The sequence below is a fragment of the Oncorhynchus nerka genome, linkage group LG25 (assembly GCF_034236695.1).
Source record: "Oncorhynchus nerka isolate Pitt River linkage group LG25, Oner_Uvic_2.0, whole genome shotgun sequence".
Taxonomy (NCBI): domain Eukaryota; kingdom Metazoa; phylum Chordata; class Actinopteri; order Salmoniformes; family Salmonidae; genus Oncorhynchus; species Oncorhynchus nerka.
Genome location: NC_088420.1, coordinates 42745896 through 42771989, shown reverse-complemented (window position 1 = coordinate 42771989; position 26094 = coordinate 42745896). Strand labels below are relative to the sequence as shown.

The following is a 26094-nucleotide window of genomic DNA, read 5'->3' as shown; positions in this document are numbered from 1 at the left end:
CATGGCAAATATCAAACAGCTGAGTGTTGAGTTGTGGCTGTTAATATGGCTGTCAATGAACAGCAGGCAAAAGCTACAATATCTTTTCGCAATATTTTAAAACACAATTGAGTGAAAAACTATTTGGATAAGTGAGTGCCGCTGGAAAGTTGGTGGACTATACTTTTTCTCCTCATATTGTAGACTTAAAATGTATGTATCCACTCTTTTCATTGGCCTACGCTATTGATTGCATTTAGGACATGGGTTCTTCGTTTTATTGATCTCAGTGTGTCAATGTCTTTTTTAAAACCTTTTATTTAACTAGGCAAGTCAGTTAAGAACAAATTCTTATTTACAATGACGGCCTACACCGCCTAACCTGAACGACACTGGGCCAATTGTGCGCCGCCCTATGGAACTCTCAATCATGGCTGGTTGTGATACAGCTTGGATTTGAACCAGGGTGTCTGTAGTAGAGGTCGACCGATTAATCAGAATGGCCGATTAATTAGGGCAGATTTAAAGTTTTCATAACAATCAGAAATCGCTATTTTTGGGCGCCAATGTTTTGTTTTATTTTTTATACCTTTATTTAACTAGGCAAGTCAGTTAAGAACACATTCTTATTTTCAATGACGGCCTAGGAACTGTGGGTTAACTGCCTTGTTCAGGGGCAGAACGACAGATTTTCACCTTGTCAGTTCGGGGGCTCCAATCTTGCAACCTTACAGTTAACGAGTCCAACGCAATAACAACCTGCCTCTCTCTCATTGCATCCCACAAGGAGACTGCCTGTTACGCGAATGCAGTAAACCAAGGTAAGTTGCTAGCTAGCATTAAACTTATCTTATAAAAAATCAATCATAATCAATCATAATCACTAGTTAACTACACATGGTTGATGATATTACTAGATATTATCTAGCGTGTCCTGCGTTGCATATAATCTGACTGAGCATACAAGTATCTGACTGAGCGGTGGTAGGCAGAAGCAGGCGGGTAAACATTCATTCAAACAGCACTTTTGTGGGTTTTGCCAGCAGCTCTTCGTTGTGCGTCAAGCATTGCGCTGTTTATGACTTCAAGCCTATAAACTCTCGAGATGAGGCTGGTGTAACCGAAGTGAAATGGCTAGCTAGTTAGCGCGCGTTAACTAGAGGGACGGAAGCTATACTGTTACACTGGCAATACTAAAGTGCCTATAAGAACATCCAATGGTCGAAGGTTAATGAAATACAAATGGTATAGAGGGAAATAGTCCTATATTTCCTATAATAACTACAACCTAAAACTCCTTACCTGGGAATATTGAAGACTCATGTTAAAAGGAACCACCAGCTTTCATATGTTCTCATGTTCTGAGCAAGGAACTGACACGTTAGCTTCCTTACATAGCACATATTGCACTTTTACTTTCTTCTCCAACACTTTGTTTTTGCATTATTTAAACCAAATTGAACATGTTTCATTATTTACTTGAGGCTAAATTGATTTGATTGATGTATTATATTAAGTTAAAATAAGTGTTCATTCAGTATTGTTGTAATTGTCATTATTACAAATAAAATACAAAAGCGGCCGATTAATCGGTATCGGCTTTTTTGGTCCTACAATAATCGGTATCGGTATCGACGTTGAAAAATCATAAATCGGTCGACCTCTAGTCTGTAGTAACGCCTCAAGCACTGAGGCCTTACACGGAACTCAAACCGGCTGCGTGCGCCATCGTGCATAAATGTATTTTGTCCCCCCACACCAAACACAATCATGACACGCAGGTTAAAATATCAAAACAAACTCTGAACCAATTACATTAATTTGGGGACAGGTCGAAAAGCATTAAACATTTATGGCAATTTAGCTAGTTAGCTTGCACTTGCTAGCTAATTTGTCCTGGGATATAAACATTGAGTTGTTATTTTACCTCAAATGCACAAAGTCCTCTACTCCGACATAAAATGGTCAACCGAATCGTTTCTAGTCATCTCTCCTCCTTCTAGGCTTTTTCCTTCTCTTGACTTTATATTGCGATTGGCATCTTTCATAAATTAGGTGCATTACCGCCACTGACCTTGTTCGTCTTTCAGTTACCCACGTGGGTATAACCAATGAAGAGATGGCACGTATCTATCTGCTTCTATAAACCAATGAGCAGATGGGAGAGGCAGGACTTGCAGTGCGATCTACGTCACAAATAGAATAGAAATTTACTTCTATTTTATCCCTTGGCAACGCAGACGCTCGTTGTCGCGCGTGAGCAGTGTGGGTGCAATTATTGAATAATATAGATTTAAAAATGTATTTTGCAACTCTCGCGACGCAGTCAGCCTGTTAGACCGCTTCGCCGCTCAGGAGTCCCGAGGATCCTGTATCCTGTCATTTTGGTTATTTGTGTGGTATTAAAACATTTTATTTTAATGTCTCCAGTCATGTAGAATTGCAGGAAATAATTTTAGAAAATACCATTTATTGTTCTTCAGGGCTAAGGCCGAATGTTATGAAACTCCAGTGACGTCCCTGGTGGCTGGCCCTAGAGAACATCCACCACAAGAGAGACCCCCTGTTCACTCAACCATCCCCAGGCCACACATCCTTTATCTAACCCACCCATCTCCCCAAATAAAGCCACTGTGTAGCCGAGACATTGGAAGACTGCATTAGTTATGTTTATCTCCCTGCTGCCTCCTATCACCTATTCAGAGACAAAAGTCTGAAATACGGCTCATTATTCTCGTGCGGCTGGTGCCTAAACGAAACAATGACTAAGGATGTACGCCTCCATAATCTCATTTCAGACAACTGTTTAAATGTTGCTTAGCAATCCTCCCCTCTGTCTCTTCCTCTCACTCTCAATCTCAGTCTTTAGCCACTGTTCATCCATTCTCTCCCACTCTTTTTCCCCTCGCCAAATCCTCCCACTCACTCTCCTGCCTTCATAATCTCTCCTCTTTCCTCTCAGTTCCATTCACTCGCTTCTCTCTAACTGGATCCTTTCATTTTAAACTTCTCCCCTACTCTATATCTAGCTTTCTGCCTCCGTATCTACAACAAATAATAACAATAATTCCCCCAATCCCTAAATGTCTTTGCTTCATGAAAGAAGCAGAGATGACAGAACTTTACCGATGTCAACTAGATTGAAGCATTCATTCTATTGATTTATGACATTCTGTGATACAGCCCAGGATCGAACCAGGGTCTGTAGTGACGGACATCTGGGCAAGAGGCATACCTATGTAAGAATGCTGTTCATTGACTATAGCTCAGCATTCAACACCATAATACCCTCCAAGCTCATCATCAAGCTCGAGGCCCTGGGTCTGAACACCGCCCTGTGCAACTGGGTCCTAGACTTCCTGACAGGTTGCCCCCAGGTGGTGAAGGTAGGAAACAACACCTCCTCTTCGCTGATCCTCAACACTGGGGCCCCACAAGGGTGTGTTCTCAGCCCCCTCCTGTACTCTCTGTTCACCCATGAGAGCGTGGCAACGCACGCCTTCAACTCAATCATCAAGTTTGCAGATGACACAACAGTAGTAGGCTTGATTACCAACAATGATGAGACAGCCTACAGGGAGGAGGTGAGGGCTCTGGGAGTGTGGTGCCAGGAAAACAACCTCTCACTCAATGTCAACAAAACTAAGGAGATGATCGTGGACTTCAGGAAACAGCAGATGGAGCACCCCCCTATCCACATCGATGGGACCGCAGTGGAGAAGGTGGATAGCTTCAAGTTCCACAGCGTACACGTCACTGACAAACTGAAATGGTCCACCCACACAGACAGTGTGGTGAAGTTGGCGCAACAGCGCCTCTTCAACCTCAGGAGGCTAAAGAAATTTGGCTTAACACCTAAAACGCTCACAAACTCTTACAGATACACAATTGAGAGCATCCTCTCGGGCTGTATCACCGCCTGGTAGGCAACTGCACAGCCCACAGCCGTAAAGCTCTCCAGAGGGTGGTGCGGTCTGCCCAATGCATTACCGGGGGCAAACTTCCCGCCCTCCTGGACACCTACAGCACCCGATGCCATAGGAAGGCCAAAAATATCAGCAAGGACATCAACCACCTGAGCCACTGCCTGTTCACCCCGCTATCACCCAGAAGGCGAGATTAGTACAGGTGCATCAAAGCTGGGACCGAGAGACTGAAAAACAGCTTCTACCTCAAGGCCATCAGACTGCTAAACAGTCATCACTAGCACATCAGAGGCAGCTGCCTATATTAGGGATCACTGGCCACTTTAAGGAAATGAAACACGAGCCACTTTAATAATGTTTCCGTATCTAGCATTACTCATCTCATATGTATAAACTGTACTCTATACTATTCTATGGTATCTTAGTCACTTTAATTGTGTTTAGATATTGCATCACCCATCTCATATGTATATACTGTCTTGTATTCTATATTACACCACTGACTGTTAAACTGCCATCTCCAGCACATCAGAGGCTGCTGCCTATAGACATAATATTAGGAATCACTGGCCACTTTAAGGAAATGAAACACTAGACACATTTATGTCTCCGTATCTTGCACTACTCATCTCATATGTATAAACTGTACTCTATACTATTCTATGGTATCTTAGTCACTTTAATTGTATGTAGATATTGCATCACCCATCTCATATGTATATACTGCATTCTATACTACGCCACTGTATCTTAGTCCAATGCCACTCTGACATATATGTATATATATTCTTAATCCATTCCTTACTTAGATTTAAGTGTATTTTGGGTATATGTTGTAAAACTGTTAGATATTACTTGTTAGATATTACTACACTGTCGGAGCTAGAAGCACAAGCCTTTCACTACACCCGCAATTACATCTGATAAACACGTGTATGTGACCAATACATTTGATTTGGTTTGGAGAAAAGAAGAGAAAAGGAGAGAACGGGAGAAGAGAATAGAGATGAATGAGAGTAGGGCTTTACTATGTAGCCTACTGTTTGTCTGTGGGATGTGAGCAGGACTCTGTACCATATGGCATCAGACATCCATCTCTGACAAACCGACCCATCTTCAAGGAGTCCTCTGTTCCCAAACCCACCGTTCAGCATGAGTGAGTAATGACAGAAAAAAAACGCAGACGTATGTTTCCCCATTAAATTGATCTATCGGTTTTAGACTGACGAGTCCGAGCATTTGGAGGGAGTGAGTGATGGGAGGGAAAGAGAAAAAGAGCAGAGAAGGACAATGCTTTGGGGAGCTAAACTCATGACACATCACCAGAGGACAACGCCCGATACCAAGGTTAAAAAAGACAGGCCAATTTAGGTCCCCCAAAATAACAATCAACCCCTGCCAGTCCTTACAAGCCCTGGATCTCTGATTGGATACGTCTCTGTCTGCCCTGTGCTTTACTGGCAGAGGCATACAGGTGTTTCAGGCTCGAAACTGGGGCGTCAACTGGGAATACCGGTGTGGTAGTGGGGCTACAAGGCTGTAGAGAGGGAAAAGACAGAAGAACCCACTTACTATTATTCCATTGTTCCTGTCTACCAGAAGTACCTTCATGATGTGTTCGTAACAAGCGATGAAGGTATAAACATATAACTATACTCTGGGGGAAAGAATGTGTGAGACTGTGTGTGTGACTGTGTGTGCGGCGTGCACATGTGTGTCAATCTGTGTGGAGCTTGATTGCTTGGCAGTCTCAAAGCAGAATAAGGCCTATTCAATAGAGAAAATAATGACTTGCATTCAAAGAGCCAATTATGAATAAAAGGTTATTTAAGGCACATTTTTCTAATGGCCTCCTCCCCCTCTCCCTCTCCCTCTACAGCAGAATCCTTTCACAGCATCCCAACAGCAGTTCCTGCTAGATGAAATCAATAACCAAAGAACTCCAATCAAAGCCAGCTGAGAGCGAGAAACTACAGTACACAATCAGAGCCAAGGAGACAATTGAGTGGTGATGAGTGTGACAACGAGAGGCATCTCACAAATTAAAAATATCACATCTCATCCTACTATTTTATGACCGCCGTAGGATCTGCTACTATAACAGGAGAAAAAAACATCTGTGATGGAGCTCAAGACAGAAGCTGCATGGACAGCAACATAAAGAAAGCAGAAGATAAGCCTAAATTCAATTTGAAAACCGCTCTGAAAATCCTCTTTTTGTGGGGGATAGGGTGGAGGGAGGGTTGGTACTGTAGTTCAGAGCCTCCTACGCATGTATTCGATGCAGACAGTGAAGTCTCCTGTGGAGTGACTGGACCAGGGATTCCGTTCGCCGGTAATAGCCGGCTTTTGGCCTATACATTTGTTTTGAAATGCCAATAAATAAAACTGGCCAATTGTCCGGGAGAAGAAACAATCCCATTACGAAATAATGCTTTTTAGCCGATTCATGAATGTAAAAGTCGAATGAAATTCATTTGACTGGTCATGCTTATTGGTTCAATTTATTTGAATGAAATTGTCGCATGTGTAGGCTACACTATATTAATTTATCACACGCTTACAGCATACAGATACAAAGCCTTTCAGACAGTACGAGAGCTACTGCTGCAGCATCTCAAACAGCAACGGAAGGCAGGCTTCATCAGGACGTCACACACTACTGTGTAATGAGCTAGAGGCAGTAGGCTTTGCATTTTCAAAATGTTTTACTTCATTGTATGAAACCTGAACATTTTGATACATATGAGGCATGTCTTAGGCCTGCCTCGCTTCAAAGTAGCCTATTACATCTCCTCTATTTCTAACGGATATTTAATCTGTCACATGAAACCGCTAGCATGTGCAGTGCCCTTTTGACAAAAGTGTTTTCCCGCTAATTGCATTATGGAATGAACATTTGGCTGTAGCCTAATGCCTTGTGGGCATTGCTGCACTTATAATGTGGAGAAATAATCGTTTATCAACATTTTAAGCTAAACATTCTGATCTGTTGCATCAGACTCATTGCTTTTTAATGTGTAAAAAAAATGTAGCCTAGGTCTACTGGTTGTATGAATTTGGGATCTGTCTTCCCACAACTGACCCAGAATCTGTTTGGAATAGGCTACTTCTCGACAAGCTGACCAATAGAATAGGTAAACTTTTCTACCATGGGGGATAGTATATTGACATAGGATAGTGATTTTGCTTTTTGTTACTTGTCTTGTTGGCTGAGGAAAAGTAAATGTGGACAGTTATTCTAACATCTACAAAATCAGAATAGGGTAAGGACTGTGCATCCTCTACTTGCATGTTCTGTTAATATGAATGACCATAATCTAAAATGTCATTTCTGTCATTCTGAGCACCGTGGGTGGACGCCCTGATCAGGTTACACACTCAATGCATATGGGTCCTAAAATGCTGCTGGTTAAATGTCCGGGGCCAATTTTTCCTAACAGAAACCCTGACACACATACGGTATGGTATGCCCAAATTAACTATACTGAACAAAAATATAAATGCATCATGCAACAATTTCAGATTTTACTGAGTTACAGTTCATATAAGGAAATTAGTCAATTTAAATAAATGCATTATGCCCTAATCTATGGATTTCACATGACTGGGCAGGAGTTCACCCATGTGACTGAGTTTTCCCCCACAAAAGGGCTTCATTACAGACAGAAATACTCCTCAGTTTCATGAGCTGTCCAGGTGGCTGGTTTCAGAAAATCCCGCAGGTGAAAAAGCCGTATGTGGGGGTCCTGGGTTAGTGTGGTTACACGTGCTCTGCGGTTGTGAGGCCGGTTGACAAAAGTGCACATATTAGAGTGGCCTTTTATTGTCCCCAGCACAAGGTGCACCTGTGTAATGATGATGCTGTTTAATCAGTTTATTGATATGCCACATCTGCCAGGTAGATGGATTATCTTGGCAAAGGAAAAATGCTCACAAACAGAGATGTAAACGAATAATCCTTTGGTGCATATGGAACATTTTGGGGATCTTTTATTTCAGCTTGTGAAATATGGGACCAACACTTGACATGCTGAGTTCATATTTTTGTTCTGTATAGAACCCATAGGAGGAGTGCAGGCTTTAGCTGACAGATAAACTCAGCAAGGGATGGAAGAGTCATGACATGCACTCTGACTCTCAACACGAGGGCTTATAGGCTGTCCTGTCTGTATATCTTGTTGCACATTAAAGCCTGTTGAGCAGGCTGTCACTGAAATAGAACAGTTTCAACTGACCACAGATGCAGGGCATAGAGAGATCATACACTCTGACTGACTAGAGGGGTTCCACAGGGTGCACTGCTGTGCTACTCACATTGCCATGGTTGATGAAGCCGTGTTTCCTGGCAATTCGGTCAGCCTCCTGCGGTCCCCCCTCTATGTGGACCGCCCAGGTGTTAGTGTAGACCTCCTCTCCAGCAGTCAGCTTAGCAGTCAACTCCAGTGCTGCGGACAGGAGGACCAGGAGAGTCCCAAGCTGCAGCAGGGCCAGCCTGGCATCCATGAAAAGGAGAACAGGGGCACTGGGCAGGGGAACCCCGTCCGTCTGTCTTTCTGGGGTGGAGAAGTCTCAATGCTCACCAGTAACAGCACTGGCCTCCCTCACAGCAGCCAAATAGAGAAGTGACCTAAAGAAAAAAAGAACAAAGTTATAAAACCACACATTGACTCGTAAACACATACATGCATGTATGCAGGAATGCACGCAAACACACACAGGTACTTGTTCATTCAGTGTGCAGTGCGCACAACCCCACATGCCACAGCACAGAGCAAAAATAAAAGACCACAGACCACAGCATGCATTCTGTAGAATGCATTCACTTTCTACCACCACAGTTTATTCTAGAGACACAGAGACAGACTTTCTCTAGCTGAAAGAGGCTACAACAGCATGAGACTGCCTCTTCAAGTGTTTGTGCTTCATGCTTTGAGCCGATCAGCAAAACACAAGGAATAACCCTAAAACAAGTAGAGCGGTAATTGAACAAGTTGGAGCGCAATCCATATGAAGGCGAAACAGGATCAAGAGAGTAGGGTTGCTTGCGAGAGAAGTCCTACTGTGCGAAGGCAGCTTGCATTGTTCTGGGCTTTTGACAGTCTGACTTCAATCTTAGTTGTGAGCCGTCATGTGGGGGAGAGCTAAGCTGTAATTTGTGCTGAGGCTGTGGTATCTAAAAACAGAGTGGGTAAAGCTCTGTCTGTCTCCCCTGAGAACACTCAGCCTTTCCATAGATGGGCTTTTCAGTTACACACAGACAGTACAGTAAGAATAGAGACTCAGGAAGCCCCCCAGGCATATTTATTTTACCTTTATTTAACCAGGCAAGTCAGTTAAGAACAAATTCTTATTTTCAATGACGGCCTAGGAACAGTGGGTTAACTGCCTGTTCAGGGGCAGAACGACAGATTTTGTACCTTGTCAGCTCGGGGATTTGAACTTGCAACCTTTCAGTTACTAGTCCAATGCTCCAATGCTCTAACCACTAGGCTACCCTGCCACCCTGCATAACTTACGGTGATGATGCAGGTCAATTCCACGGTAACGGAATTACGCTACTCTATACACAATGGCTACTTAAAACTGTGGAGATACAAACTTTGGTAATGGAATTACAGTAAAATCTCCCTCAGCTTTTTATGAGACCATGTTTCCCAAAAAGTCTTAAATATCTGCTCCGAATTAAGATTCAAAGGTGCATATTGCAGAAAGAATGGGGTGTCAGCTATGATATGACACCTTGAGTTTGAAAATAATCTATTTGGGTTATTGAACTACAGTAAGTGAAGTGGATTTACACCCGGTAACGGAATTACGGTAACAGAAATACATCATGGGTCCCTGATCTGTACTGATCAGGGACCCATGATGTAATTCTGTATTGTGGATATGAATGTCAATCTCCTTATGTTTCACAAGTTTGGACATCACAGCGCAGCACAGTAGAGTACAGTGCAGAACAATACAAAACAGAAGAGTAGGGTAGGGTAGAGTTCAGTACAATATACAATATACCGATACTGATACGCATCGGTCCCCGATTCAAATGTTTAAGATAGGCCTGCATCGGTCCAGAAAATCGATTCAAACGCTACGAATTGCAGATTCATTTATTTTTTCCTCAAATTAATTTCTATCTACCTTCCCGAAAATACCTAGTATTTTGTGACAACTGATGTGTTCTCTCCTTCAGTGTTGAACTAAGCATGTAACCGTATTGACAGTAATTGATCTACAAGTAATTTTGCATGCCGAACAACCCTAGGTAATATCAGTAGCTTAGTCAAACTGCGCAGTGTCCAGTGTCGCACACTGACCAACGCGAGATAGGCGGCTTGTTCCTGATCTTCTGCCCGGCACATTCAGCATACCAAATGCTAAAGTGGCTTGCGCGATATTAGGTTGTCGAACAACTAATAAAGCCTATGTAATTTGCTAGGTTACTGTCATCTATAAGCTGTTTGTAAATTGTGTTTTACTGGAATAAAAGTAAGCTACCCGAGACACAACTCATCTGGCTATGAGCTATCTGCTGAACAGGTACAGTACTTGCTCAGGTTCACCATCAGCAATAGTTTTGGTAGTTTTCCTTTAAACAATCAGTGTATATGGTCATTTTTAGATATACAGGGTAAAGTTTCACATTACTAGCTCAAACACAATCTGTAAAATGACAAGCTAATTAGTGGGTGATGGTGATTTTAGAACCAAAGTGGGAGACAAATAACATAGGCCACATTGCCCGTGGTAGTGGGTTGGTAGATGCTTAGTCATTTCAGACTAGGTGCCTACATACAGTGGGGCAAAAAAGTATTTAGTCAGCCACCAATTGTGCAAGTTCTCCCATTTAAAAAGATGAGAGGCCTGTAATTTTCATCATAGGTACACTTCAACTATGACAGACAAAATTAGAAAAAAAAATCCAGAAAATCACATTGTAGGATTTTTACTGAATTTATTTGCAAATTGTGGTGGAAAATAAGTATTTGGTCACCTACAAACAAGCAAGATTTCTGGCTCTCACAGACCTGTAACTTCTTCTTTAAGAGGCTCCTCTGTCCTTCACTCGTTACCTGTATTAATGGCACCTGTTTGAACTTGTTATCAGTATAATAGACACCTGTCCACAACCTCAAACAGTCACACTCCAAACTCCACTATGGCCAAGACCAAAGAGCTGTCAAAGGACACCAGAAACAAAATTGTAGACTTGCATCAGGCTGGGAAGACTGAATCTGCAATAGGTAAGCAGCTTGGTTTGAAGAAATCAACTGTGGGAGCAATTATTAGGAAATGGAAGACATACAAGACCACTGATAATCTCCCTCGATCTGGGGCTCCACGCAAGATCCCACCCCGTGGGGTCAAAATGATCACAAGAACGGTGAGCAAAAATCCCAGAACCACACGGGGGGACCTAGTGAATGACCTGCAGAGAGCTGGGACCAAAGTAACAAAGCATCAGTAACACACTACGCCGCCAGGGACTCAAATCCTGCAGTGCCAGACGTGTCCCCCTGCTTAAGCTAGTACATGTCCAGGCCCATCCGATGTTTGCTAGAGAGCATTTGGATGATCCAGAATAAGATTGGGAGAATGTCATATGGTCAGATGAAACCAAAATATAACTTTTTGGTAAAAACTCAACTTGTCGTGTTTGGAGGACAAAGAATGCTGAGTTGCATCCAAAGAACAGCATACCTACTGTGAAGTATGGGGGTGGAACCATCATGCTTTGGGGCTGTTTTTCTGCAAAGGGACCAGGACGACTGATCCGTGTAAAGGAAAGAATGAATGGGGCCATGTATCGTGAGATTTTGAGTGAAAACCACCTTCCATCAGCAAGGGCATTGAAGATGAAACGTGGCTGGGTCAGCATGACAATGATCCCAAACACACCGCCCGGGCAACGAAGGAGTGGATTCGTAAGAAGCATTTCAAGGTCCTGGAGTGGCCTAGCCAGTCTCCAGATCTCAACCCCATAGAAAATCTTTGGAGGGAGTTGAAAGTCTGTGTTGCCCAGCAACAGCCCCAAAACATCACTGCTCTAGAGGAGATCTGCATGGAGGAATGGGCCAAAATACCAGCAACAGTGTGTGAAAACCTTGTGAAGACTTACAGAAAACGTTTGACCTCTGTCATTGCCAACGAAGGGTATATAACAAAGTATTGAGATAAACTTTTGTTATTGACCAAAAACCTATTTTCCACCATAATTTGCAAATAAATTCATAAAAATCCTACAATGTGATTTTCTGGATTTTTTTTCTCATTTTGTCTGTCATAGTTGAAGTGTACCTATGATGAAAATGACAGGCCTCATCTTTTTAAATGGGAGAACTTGCACAATTGGTGGCTGACTAAATAGTTTTTAGTCATGGTTCCTTTTGATGGAAATGCCCTACAGTCTTAGATGTCAATGTCTGCTCTGCGCTGACTGGACCACCCATTATTCAATAAGCTGAAGGCAATTTAACATGATCAGGCATAAGGTGGGAAAACATAGTTATTGATATCCCAGTCTCGCGGTGACCATTAAAATCTGAATCTGTCAAAAAACATTCCATAAAACATCTAGGACACAACGTTCCTTATCTTTAATTAGGAGGATCTATCTATCTTAGACAACAGAGGCAGAGGATAGGACTGAGTGGGAGAACATCACATCCAGTGTTTTCCTACAGACTAATTTTCAGCTAGCCACTTCATATTAACTAGACTACTTTTAATTTAAAAGCTTAAGTTCGCCAGCCCGACGAGCCCTTTCCTTCTAGAATGAACGATACGCATATTCTAGCAATCTAATGATAGGATAGGCGCCTGTCACTCACACTGCGAGTGATGACAGGTAAACGCAGTATGTCTGTGTCAAATTTCTTTACACGGAGGAAGGAGAAAACATGATGCTTGTTCATTTGCACATCCCATGTAATGTAAGTGGTAACGATGAGTTGAAATCCACTTAGCCTAATTATTGCCTATGTGCCACAGGCTATGTGGTTATATGTCCATGGTATTGCATTGGGACAAGTAAACCAAAGGATTTTCTAGGTTTCCTTTCCTCGGATGTTGGGGCTTGCCAGACAGTGACGCTAAAGTGAGTGACTCGTCTCATCAATCAGTGTAGTCTACCGAATCATATCAGTGAGTTCATTAGGCTCCCTAATTTGCATAGGCTACTGGTAGATGTAGGCTTTTAGGCGTTTATCTGAAGATGAATAATGAAAACATCTGATGAAAATGGTGAATCATCACTGCAGCAATAGGTAGTGGAGAGCCTCATTCTGGTCCAAATACACTATATATACAAAAGTATGTGGACTCCCCTTCAAATTAGTGGATTCGGCTATTTCAGCCACACCAGTTGCTGACTGGTGAATAAAGCACGCAGCTATGCAATCTCCATAGGAAAACATTGGCAGTAGAATGGCCCGAACGTCCAGGCGCAACAACGGCTCAGCTGCAAAGTGGTAGGCCACACAATCTCACAGAATGGGACCGCAGAGTGCTGAAGCTTGTAGTGTGTAAAATTAGTCTGTCCTTGGTTGCAACACTCACCACCAAGTTCCAAACTGCTTCTGGAAGCAATGTCAGCACAATAACTGTTAGTCGGAAGCTTCATGAAAGGGGTTTCCATGGCCGAGCAGCCAAGAGTCTGGAGCAGTGGAAACGCGTTCTCTGCAGTGATGAATCACGCTTCACCATCTGGCAGTGCGACGGACGAATTTGGCAGATGCCAGGAGAAGGCCACCTGCCCCAATGCATAGTGCCAACTGTGTCACACCTGCTCCCTCTCCCCCTCCCTGGCACTCAAAGGCGGCAGGCTCCCCAGCATTACGCACACCTGCCTTCCCCCCATCACACACATCAGCTATTATTGGACTCACCTGGACTCAATCACCTGTGTCATTACCTCCCCTATATCGGTCTGTTCCCAAGCTCTGTTCCCTGATTCAGGATTAATGTTTGTTTGTCATTTTTGTTGTTATCTGGTTCTGACGCTGTTCCTGTTCGATGTCTGTTCCATGTTAAAATGTTCAACTCCCCGTACCTAGTTCTCTTCTCCAGCGTCGGTCCTTACAAACTGTAGCGTTTGGTGGAGGAGTAATAATAGTCTGAGGATGTTTTCATGGTTTGGGCTCGGCCTTTAGTTCCAGTGAAGGCAAATCTTAACGCAACAGCATTCAATTACATTTTACACAATTCTGTGCTTCCAACTTTGTGGCAACAGTTTGGGAAGGCCCTTTCCTGTTTCAGCATGACAATGTCCCCGTGCACAAAGTGAGGTCCATACAGAAATGTTTTGTTGAAATGTGTGGAAGAACTTGACTGGCCTGCACAGAGCCCTGACCCAAACCCTATTGAACACCTTTGAGAATAATTGGAACGCCGACTGCGAGCCAAGCCTAATCACCCAACATCAGTGCCAAAACTCACTAATGCTCTTGTGGCTGAATGGAAGCAAGACCTCGCAGCAATGTTTCAACATCTAGTAGAAATCCTTCCCAGAAGAGTGGAGGCTGTTATAGCAGCAAAGGGGGGGACCAACTCCATATTAATGCCCATGATATTGGAATGAGATGTTCGGCAAGCAGGTGTCCACATAATGAAATACACTACATAACCAAAAGTAAGTTAGTTTACGCAAAGTTCCCTATGCTGGACAGAACGTGTTACTACATTACACAGACTAACATTTTCACCACACAAGAATTACAGAAAATACACATCCTTTTTACCTCAGATTCTTGATGTTAGTATTAAAGTGTATAGTTATTACAATCTCATGAAATAATTTGCTTAAAACAGATCAATATCTTTGATTTAGTACCTGTGTTTGTCATACGTGGCAGTCCGTAGTGGGACTGTCCTTTTCAAACCACATGGCAAAAATAAAAAATGTGGGCGCTCCTCTTTGGGTTCACATTGATTTGAGGGTTAAATTATCATTCTAATGAAAGCCAACCCCTGTCACTACTTAGAAACAGATTTGAGGTAGTGATTTGTTTAAATTATTTAGTCAAAAAAAGTGTTGCTTCCTTTTCCGTATTGGCCATCTACCGGAAAAAAATCTCAGAGAGATATGTTGATAAATGGCTACGACAGGTTGTCTATCAACAGATATAGAGTGCATTTGGAAAGTATTCAGACCCCTTGACTTTTTCCACATTTTATTACGTTGCAGTCTTATTCTAAAATTGATTAAATTGTTATTTTCCCTGAATCTACACACAATACCCCATAATGACAAAGCAAAAACAGATTTTTTGACATTTTGCAAATGTATAAAAAAAAAACTGAAATAATACATTTACATAAGTATTCAGACCGTTTACTCAGTACTTTGTTAAAGCACATTTGGCAGCGATTACAGCCTCGAGTCTTGGGTATGAGGCTATGGGAATTTCTCCCATTCTTCTCTGCAGATCCTCTCAAGCTCTGTCAGGTTGGATGGGGAGCATCACAGCTATTTCAGGTCTCTCCAGAGATGTTTGATCGGGTTCAAGTCCAGGCTCTGGCTGGGCCACTCAAGGACATTCAGAGACTTGACCCAAAGCCACTCCTGTGCTGTCTTGGCTGTCTGCTTAGGGTTGTTGTCCTGTTGGAAGGTGAACCTTCACCCAAGTCTGAGGTCCTGAGCACAGTGGAGCAGGTTTTCCTCAAGGATCTCTCAATACTTTGCTTTGCTTCGTGCTTCATCTTTCCCTCGATCCTGACTAGTCTGCCTGTCCCAGTCGTTGAACAACATCTCCACAGCATGATGCTGCCACCATCATGCTTCACTGTAGGGATAGTGCCAGGCCAAAGAGTTCAATCTAGGTTTCATCAGACCAGTGAATCTTGTTTCTCATGGTCTGAGAGTCCTTTAGGTGCCTTTTGGCCACTCCAGACAGACAATTCCTTTGACCTCATGGTTTGATTTTGCTCTGACATGCACTGTCAAATGTGGGACCTTATATAGACAGGTGTGTGCCTTTCCAAATCATGTCCAATCAATTGAATTTACCACATGTGGACTACAGGGATGATCAATGGAAACAGGATGCACCTGAGCACTATTTTGAGTCTCATAGCAAAGGGTCTGAATACATATTGTAATTTAATACATGTGCAAAAATTTCAAAAAACTTGTTTTTTCGCTTTGTCATTATGGGTTATTGTGTGTAGATTGATGAGGATTTGTATTTATTTAATACATTTTAGAATAAGGCCGTAACATCACAAAATGTGGAAAAAGGGTCTGAATACACTATATGCAGCATACCCAAGTTCATTGGGGTTTGTCTGTTAGAAGAGCGCAAACGGTACATGTCGCCGCAGTTGTTATCCCAGTTCCATTGATTTCAATACAATATTGATGTGAGTGATTAATTTGCGCACACTATTGATTACAGTAGAACAAGCAAATCAATTCCAGTCGTGAGTGACCGCTTGGTAAATATTGGTGCGTGTGCAGTTTAAGGTACTAATTTAGAAAAATAAAAGTAATCTGAACACAAGTGTGATGCTTGTGTGTAGGGAGCAAATTTTCTGTATTGGTCCTCAAAATATAAGGACTTATTTCAGCATAATGATTATGAATTTAGACATCTAAAACCGGTGTTTTGACACTCGCCGATAAATCAAAAAGCCATGACAACAGGAAGCAACAACAGTATCACAAATATAAATGGCACTTTTAAGATTATTTTTCAACAGGATTCTATATCTGGTAAAAACTACTGAATGGACCTAGAAACAAACTATGATTTAATGTTATGAGTGAATACTGGAAAATATGTTTGTCTTGGCCACTATGCTTACCAATAATATCATGCAATGATATCATTATTATTTGAATCAATCCAGTGGGTAGGCCTATTTGTTTTCACAAATTCTACATTACATGTGCACAACAAAAATAATACTAAACAACAGCCTATTGCTAGATGCACACTTGAATTAAAGGGTAACTACACCCAAAAATCGAAATAACCCAGACCTCAAAACTGGTCTCCTGATGTGGTTTAAGCATTGGTATGGACTTATAACATCCAATTGTGTTGTTTTTCTATTTAAAAAGTGTGACTTTGAGGGCGAGATCCTGAAAAAAAATGGGGGGGAACTAAAACCTGGAAAAACAAAACTGAGAAAACAGATTTTATAGGGCCCTTCCTCATTTTAAATTAATGTAGGCTATGTAAAATCTGAACTATATAATACTTAAAACTGATATAACCCTTTTATTAAGTCAATTTCATGTATTTTCTAAATATTTTTTTAAAATGTGGTGTCACGCCCTGGCCTTAGTATTCTGTGTTTTCTTTATTATGTTGGTTAGGCCAGGGTGATTTATGTGTCTTGTTTTGTCTAGGGGTTTTGTAGTCTATGGGGTTGTGTTCAGTTGAGTGTTCTAGGTAAGTCTATGGTTGCCTGGAGTGGTTCTCAATCAGAGGCAGGTGTTTATCGTTGTCTCTGATTGGGAACCATATTTAGGCAGCCATATTCTTTAGGTATTTTGTGGGTGATTGTTCCTGTCTCTGTGTTTTGCACCAGTTAGGACTGTTTCGGTTTTTCCACGTTTTCTTATTTTGTATAGTGTTCACGTTTTCATCTTTCATTAAAGATGTTTATAAATAACCACGCTGCATTTTGGTCCTCCTCTCCTTCCCAGGAAGAAAACCATTACAGAATCACCCACCACAACAGGACCAAGCGGCGTGGTGACAGGCAGCGGTAGCAGGAGCAGCACAAGGAGGAATGGACATGGGATGATGTGTTGGACGGCAAGGGTTGCTACACATGGGAGGAGATCCTGGCGGGAAAGGATCGCCTCCCATGGGAACAGGTGGAGGCAGCTAGGAGAGCAGAGGCAGCCGGAGAGAGGAGCTGGCGATACGAGGGAACACGGCTGGCAAGGAAGCCAGAGAGTCAGCCCCAAAAATTTATTGGGAGGGGGCACACAGGGAGTATGGCAAAGCCAGGTAGGAGACCTGCGCCAACTTCCTGTGCTTACCGGGGGGCTAGAGAGACCGGGCAGGCACCGTGTTATGCTGTGGAGCGCACGGTGTCCCCAGTGCGGGTGCATAGCCCGGCCGATACGAGGAGCTGGTAGGGTACCGCACCGGGCTATGCACCCGCACTGGGGACACCGTGCGCTCCACAGCATAACACGGTGCCTGCCCGGTCTCTCTAGCCCCCCGGTAAGCACAGGAAGTTGGCGCAGGTCTCCTACCTGGCTTTGCCATACTCCCTGTGTGCCCCCTCCCAATAAATTTTTGGAGTGGGCATCGAGCCAGGTGCCATGAAGCCGGCTCTACGCATCTGGTCTCCAGTGCGTCTCCTTGGGCCGGTGTACATGGCACCAGCCTTACGCATGGTGTCTCCGGTTCGCCTGCACAGCCCAGTGCGGGCTATTCCACCTCGCCGCACTGGCAGGGCGACCGGGAGCATTCAACCAGGTAAGGTTGGGCAGGCTCGGTGCTCAAGAGCTCCAGTGCGCCTGCACGGTCCGGTCTATCCAGTACCATCTCCACGCACGAGCCCTCCGGTGGCAGCTCCCCGCACCAGGCTTCCTGTGCGTGTCCTTGGCCCAGCACCACCAGTGCCGACACCACGTACCAGGCCTGCAGTGCGCCTCGCCTGTCCAGCGCCGTCAGAGCCTTCCTCCTCTCCAGCGCCGCCAGAGTCTCCCGTCTGTCATGAGCCGCCAGAGTCTCCCGTCTGTCATGAGCCGCCAGAGTCTCCCGTCTGTCATGAGCCGCCAGAGTCTCCCGTCTGTCATGAGCCGCCAGAGTCTCCCGTCTGTCATGAGCCGCCAGAGTCTCCCGTCTGTCATGAGCCGCCAGAGTCTCCCGTCTGTCATGAGCCGCCAGAGTCTCCCGTCTGTCATGAGCCGCCAGTCAGCATGGAGCCGCCAGAGCCGCCAGTCAGCCAGGATCCGCCAGAACCGTCAACCTGCCTGAGCTATCTCTTAGTCTTGGGCTACCTCTCAGTCCTGAGCTACTTATCAGTCCTGAGCTACGTCTCAGTCCTGAGCTACCCCTCAGTCTTGAGCTACCCCTCAGTCTTGAGCTACCCCTCAGTCTCGAGCTACCCCTCAGTCTCGAGCTACCCCTCAGTCTCGAGCTACCCCTCAGTCCCGAGCTACCCCTCAGTCCGGAGCTGCCCCTGAGTCCAGTTGGGCCCTTTGTTACGGTTACTAGGCCAAGGTCGGCGGCGAGGGTCGCCACTCAAGGGACGCTAAGTAAGCGGACTAAGACTGTGTTGGAGTGGACAGACGCCCATCCAGACCCTCCCCTATGGGTTTAGGTGTGCGGCCGGGAGTCCGCACCTTTGGGGGGGGGGACTGTTACGCCCCGGCCTTAGTGTTGGTTAGGCCAGGGTGTGACATGGGTGATTTATGTGCCTTGTTTTGTCTAGGGGTTTTGTAGTCTATTGGGTTGTGTTCAGTTGAGTGTTCTAGGTAAGTATGGTTGCATGGAGTGGTTCTTAATCAGAGGCAGGTGTTTATCATTGTCTCTGATTGGGAACCATATTTAGGCAGCCATATTCTTTAGGTATTTTGTGGGTGATTGTTCCTGTCTCTGTGTTTTGCACCAGTTAGGACTGTTTCGGTTTTTCCACGTTTTCTTATTTTGTATAGTGTTCACGTTTTCATCTTTCATTAAAGATGTTTATAAATAACCACGCTGCATTTGGTATTCCTCTCCTTCCCAGGAAGAAAACCGTTACACGTGGGCTATTTATATACTTCATTTTTCTGTTTAATAAAATACATTAATTTGAAGAACAAACATCTTTGGCAATGCATATCGTGCACTAAAACTGTAAATAAGATTTGAATCTCAAGAGAGGACAGGTTAAATGTTAAAGTTTTAATGTTCTTACTTTCAAAATAGTCCTGATCATATAGACTTAGATGATATCCAAAACAACTAACAATATATTAATTTTACAGTTTTAATTTAAATTGTCTTTCTACACAATACCACAACAAATGTTAGAGAATCAATAAAGTATTCAATAATTTCACTGTGTATTTCAGATGGAATCAAGGCATTAGAATATACTGGAGGCCACCAAAATAGACCCATGCCGGTATAGGCGATATGTCGCCCAGCCCTACTGTGGTTTAGCCTATTAGATCAGCCGGTAATAGCTCATGCGAACGCTAGCTAGGTACCGTCTGACATGATCCTATTTGGAAATTTAGAAACAATCTTTACAAGCCGGAATGTTGACTAAAATTACATCTGAACTTACTCTACTGGTTGTCTGAGTGGTTGGTCTCAACGACACTGGGAATTTGAGACAATCTGCATTTCTCAATATGCATACTACCGTGCTCCACACTCTCATGCTTCGAGTGCATTCCACGAGGAAGTTCCCTTAAGAAGGTTTGTGTGAGGATGAGTGTGGAGAACGCATAAAACATGACATTTTGAGAAGCACTCGCACACCCCTACTGTATTACTTCACGCTGCACCTTTCCTTCAGTGAACCTTCTTCCAACTAGGACACTGACAATGGAGACAAAACAAGATATACACAAAGACAAACATTTTTCTTCATAACTATCATCTAGCTATATGTGAATCGTAGTAATCTAGCTAACCAGATAGTTTAACAGGCAAAAATGACTTAAAACAAATGTTATACAAGGTAGATGCAAATTCTTCGTGGGTAGCTAGCAAGCTAACAATTCTTATCTGGCTAGATAACAGTAGTAGCTAGTCATTTAGCCCTATTGACTTACTATCGGCTTGCGATCTACACACACTACAGTGGGTATTGTAGCCGGGTAGAGTGTTGGGCCAGTAACCGAAAGGTTGCCCGATTGAATCCCTGAGCTTTTTTACAAGGTAAAAATCTGTCATTCTGCCCCTGAACAAGGCAATTAACCCAGTGTTCCTAGGCCGTCATTGTAAATGAGAATTTGTTCTTAACTGACTTGCCTAGTTAAATAAAGGTTAAATAAAAAATGAACAAAAGCCTTAGATCTGTTTAAAACAGTCCTACCATAAGATACCCTAACTCTAGACTGAACCTCAAACTGTCCAAATGAGATAGAGGACCATCTTAGTGCTCATCACTGGACTGAGAAGAGTGAGGCAAGCAGGCCAATGAAATGTCATTGCTGATCATTATTACCATCAGTGTTTGCTGAAACTTCTGTAATAAAATGTAATTGATTTAGATACAGGTAACTGCCAAAATACTGGAAACACTTGAGTAAATGAGGGATAAAAAGTATATTGAAAGCAGGTGCTTCCACACAGGTGTGTTTCCTGAGTGGTGGTTCCTGGCTTAATTAAGATCCCATTATGTAGGGCCCTATGATATCCGTCATGCGGACAGAATCTGGTAATAAAAAAATGGAATCAACTGTAAAACGTGGAATATTGCAGAATTTTCCATAATTTGGCTAAATTATTTCATAATTGTAAAATTACAGACGAGTAGGCCTAGAGAAATAATTCTGTTTTCAATTGGGGTGGGTCGTGGGTGGAACCCTTACGTCACCTCACAACTTGGCTGTCACTTTGAGAAACATGTCGAAGAGGCGCCAATTAGTTTTAAAAAACGAATCATTCGACCCTAACCCCTAAATGTAGAGCAATACCCAGTTATTTTAATTTTATTTTATTTCACCTTTATTTAACCAGGTAGGCTAGTTGAGAACAAGTTCTCATTTGCAACTGCGACCTGGCCAAGATAAAGCATAGCAGTGTGAACAGACAACACAGAGTTACACATGGAGTAAACAATTAACAAGTCAATAACACAGTAGAAAAAAATGGGCAGTCTATATACAATGTGTGCAAAAGGCATGATGAGGTAGGCGAATAATACAATTTTGCAGATTAACACTGGAGTGATAAATGATCAGATGGTCATGTACAGGTAGAGATATTGGTGTGCAAAAGAGCAGAAAAGTAAAAAAAAAAAAAAAACAGTATAAAAACAGTATGGGAATGAGGTAGGTGAAAATGGGTGGGCTATTTACCAATAGACTATGTACAGCTGCAGCGATCGGTTAGCTGCTCGGATAGCTGATGTTTGAAGTTGGTGAGGGAGATAAAAGTCTCCAACTTCAGCGATTTTTGCAGTTCGTTCCAGTCACAGGCAGCAGAGTACTGGAACGAAAGGCGGCCAAATGAGGTGTTGGCTTTAGGGATGATCAGTGAGATACACCTGCTGGAGCGCGTGCTACGGATGGGTGTTGCCATCGTGACCAGTGAACTGAGATAAGGCGGAGCTTTACCTAGCATGGACTTGTAGATGACCTGGAGCCAGTGGGTCTGGCGACGAATATGTAGCGAGGGCCAGCCGACTACAGCATACAAGTCGCAGTGGTGGGTGGTATAAGGTGCTTTGGTGACAAAACGGATGGCACTGTGATAGACTGCATCCAGTTTGCTGAGTAGAGTGTTGGAAGCCATTTTGTAGATGACATCGCCGAAGTCGAGGATCGGTAGGATAGTCAGTTTTACTAGGGTAAGCTTGGCGGCGTGAGTGAAGGAGGCTTTGTTGCGGAATAGAAAGCCGACTCTTGATTTGATTTTCGATTGGAGATGTTTGATGTGAGTCTGGAAGGAGAGTTTGCAGTCTAGCCAGACACCTAGGTACTTATAGATGTCCACATATTCAAGGTCGGAACCATCCAGGGTGGTGATGCTAGTCGGGCATGCGGGTGCAGGCAGCGATCGGTTGAAAAGCATGCATTTGGTTTTACTCGCGTTTAAGAGCAGTTGGAGGCCACGGAAGGAGTGCTGTATGGCATTGAAGCTCGTTTGGAGGTTAGATAGCACAGTGTCCAATGACGGGCCGAAAGTATATAGAATGGTGTCGTCTGCGTAGAGGTGGATCAGGGAATCGCCCGCAGCAAGAGCAACATCATTGATATACACAGAGAAAAGAGTCGGCCCGAGAATTGAACCCTGTGGCACCCCCATAGAGACTGCCAGAGGACCGGACAGCATGCCCTCCGATTTGACACACTGAACTCTGTCTGCAAAGTAATTGGTGAACCAGGCAAGGCAGTCATCCGAGAAACCGAGGCTATTGAGTCTGCCGATAAGAATATGGTGATTGACAGAGTTGAAAGCCTTGGCGAGGTCGATGAAGACGGCTGCACAGTACTGTCTTTTATCGATGGCGGTTATGATATCGTTTAGTACCTTGAGCGTGGCTGAGGTGCACCCGTGACCGGCTCGGAAACCAGATTGCACAGCGGAGAAGGTACGGTGGGATTCGAGATGGTCAGTGACCTGTTTGTTGACTTGGCTTTCGAAGACCTTAGATAGGCAGGGCAGGATGGATATAGGTCTATAGCAGTTTGGGTCCAGGGTGTCTCCCCCTTTGAAGAGGGGGATGACTGCGGCAGCTTTCCAATCCTTGGGGATCTCAGACGATATGAAAGAGAGGTTGAACAGGCTGGTAATAGGGGTTGCGACAATGGCGGCAGATAGTTTCAGAAATAGAGGGTCCAGATTGTCAAGCCCAGCTGATTTGTACGGGTCTAGGTTTTGCAGCACTTTCAGAACATCTGCTATCTGGATTTGGGTAAAGGAGAACCTGGAGAGGCTTGGGCGAGGAGCTGCGGGGGGGCGGAGCTGTTGGCCGAGGTTGGAGTAGCCGGTCGGAAGGCATGGCCAGCCGTTGAGAAGTGCTTATTGAAGCTTTCGATAATCGTGGATTTATCGGTGGAGACCGTGTTACCTAGCCTCAGTGCAGTGGGCAGCTGGGAGGAGGTGCTCTTGTTCTCCATGGACTTCACAGTGTCCCAGAACTTTTTGGAGTTGGAGCTACAGGATGCAAACTTCTGCCTGAAGAAGCTGGCCTTAGCTTTCCTGACTGACTGCGTGTATTGGTTCCTGACTTCCCTGAACAGTTGCATATCACGGGGGCTATTCGATGCTATTGCAGTCCGCCACAGGATGTTTTTGTGCTGGTCGAGGGCAGTCAGGTCTGGAGTGAACCAAGGGCTGTATCTGTTCTTGGTTCTGCATTTTTTGAACGGAGCATGCTTATCTAAAATGGGTTATTATTATTATTATGAGTCAGGCAATAAGCTGTTTTGCAAATTCTGTCAACATACTATTGATTGGGACACGTAAAATTACGTGTGACAACCACAAAGTCTAAAGCCCATGTGAAGAACATGGAAAAGCACTGTGTTAGCCAGATCATACATCTTCAAACGACAATTACTATTGCAAGCGCATCAGCAGATTCAATACAATCATTTATTCAGGACTTTGTGCGCCGAGTCCGACATCCCCTTAGAAAAGCTATGAAAGCTATGGCTGTTTCTAGTGAAGCATTGCAATCAGGGAAGAGCGTTACCCGAAAATGAGAGGAGCCTCCGTCAAACTTACCTGCCCCGTGTGTTCAATCAACATATGACTGCCGTTCTACAGAAGATCCGTGGGAAGAAGTTTGCGGTGGTTATTGATGACACAACAGATGCAAGGGATTGCAGCGCTCTAAACATTGTTATTGGTGAGTTAATTTAACAGCCTATTAATATACTGTTGCAATAGCCTACATTTACATTCTGCAATGTGAATTGTCCAGATGTAAATTGTGATATTCTAAACAAGTTATCGTGGTGAAATATAGCGATGCATAATGTCAGCAGCTGTCTGCCTCCATCTAGCTAACTATCACAGCATCTATATTGTGTTTATACTTGAAATTTAAATAACACTTATTTTGTCACAATATTATTTTAGGTTAAAACAATTAAAATTGTTCCTTATTTTTCATTGCACGTGTTAAACCAGTACTTTCTGGTGGATATCATTTTCATGGACAGACGCAACTTCTCAACGTTTTCCCAAGCTGTACTAGCCTCCCTCTACAGCAACGATCTGAACCTGAATGATGCCTGGGCAGTGGTTACAGATAGTGCCTCTTACTGGCTGAAGGCATAAAAGGAGGTTCTGAAAGGAGTGATGCCCAACAGTGTCCATGTAACCTATCTCTGCCATGTAATCAATCTGGTGGGTGAGACCTGGCACCACTACAAATATTTCTCTGAAGTTGCATCACTTGTGACATGGATGAGATCTGTCTTCTTCGAGAAGCCTGCCAGAAAGATAATATAGGTGAGATTCCTCATTATGAAGGAGTTTGAGCAGGTCAAGGCTCCTCCTGAAGCAGTGAGAATAGCTGGTTTGAAACAGTGAAGTACCTTGCAGAGCATGTTCATCTGTACAGAGTTTTTGTTGGCAGAAAAGTCATCAACCCGGGCAGTCACAAACATCCTCAGCCAGCTGGAAACATGAGGAGAAGGTTGCTGCATTGTCGCCTAGATTCTTGCATTACTTTTTTTCCATTTATAATGAAACACTCAGTAGAACTCTGAATTGAAGCGCTAGCCTTGATTAAAAAAGTGCAATGTGTTGCATCATTACAAATGTACTGTTATCTTATTACATTGTTGACGTTTTATTAATTCACATTATTAGACACTCTTTCTGATGATAAAATTAGCATAAATCATAACACAAAATTCAGAAAAATTTAAACGGAAAGAACAGAATTTGGGGAAAAATTGAATACATTTCATAAGGCCCTAATTATGCTTAGGCTCATGTATAAAAATACTGGGCAGGCCATTATTTTGGCTACCATGGCTATCCCCTGATAGATTGACAATGCCCCTATCCACAGGCAGCGAGTAGTCACTGAATGGTTTTATGAGAATGAAAATGATGTAAACCATATGCCATGGCCGTTTCGGTCACCAGATCTCAACCCAATTGAACGCTTTTGCGAGAATCTGGAGCGGTGCCTCAGACAGCTTTTCCACCACCATCAACAAAACACCAAATTATGGTAAATATTGTGGAAGAATGGTGTCACATCCCTCCAATAAATTTACAGACAGTTATAGAATCTATGCCAAGGTGCATTGAAGCTGTTCTGGCTTGTGGTGACCCAACACCCTATTAAGACACGTTGGTGTTTCCTTTATTTCGGCAGTTACATATTAGGCCTATATCTGAATCCTACTTTTGAAACACTTCTGGAGTAGCTATCCAGCTTTCCTTTCTTCTAATGCCATCTTAAAACATAATGGTTACCAGGTTGTTAACCAGAGTTAATCTTGGAAACACAAAACTACATTCTGTTAATCAGACTTCTTACAGGTGACGTGCAAAGGGAAAGTGAACTTTTACAGATTCAAAAGTGC

At 43.5% G+C, this 26094-nt stretch overlaps 1 protein-coding gene across 2 annotated transcripts in view; it reads right to left on the bottom strand.

Moving 5' to 3' along the window:
* LOC115109520 (furin-like) overlaps positions 1-26094 on the bottom strand; it is a 191351-nt gene that overhangs the window by 150479 nt on the left and 14778 nt on the right. For both annotated transcript variants that reach the window (XM_029634486.2, XM_029634484.2), the window contains exon 2: positions 8223-8535. In XM_029634486.2, coding sequence (XP_029490346.1) covers positions 8223-8411 — 189 coding nt within the window. In that variant the 5' untranslated portion in view covers positions 8412-8535. The remainder of the gene's footprint in view (positions 1-8222; positions 8536-26094) is intronic.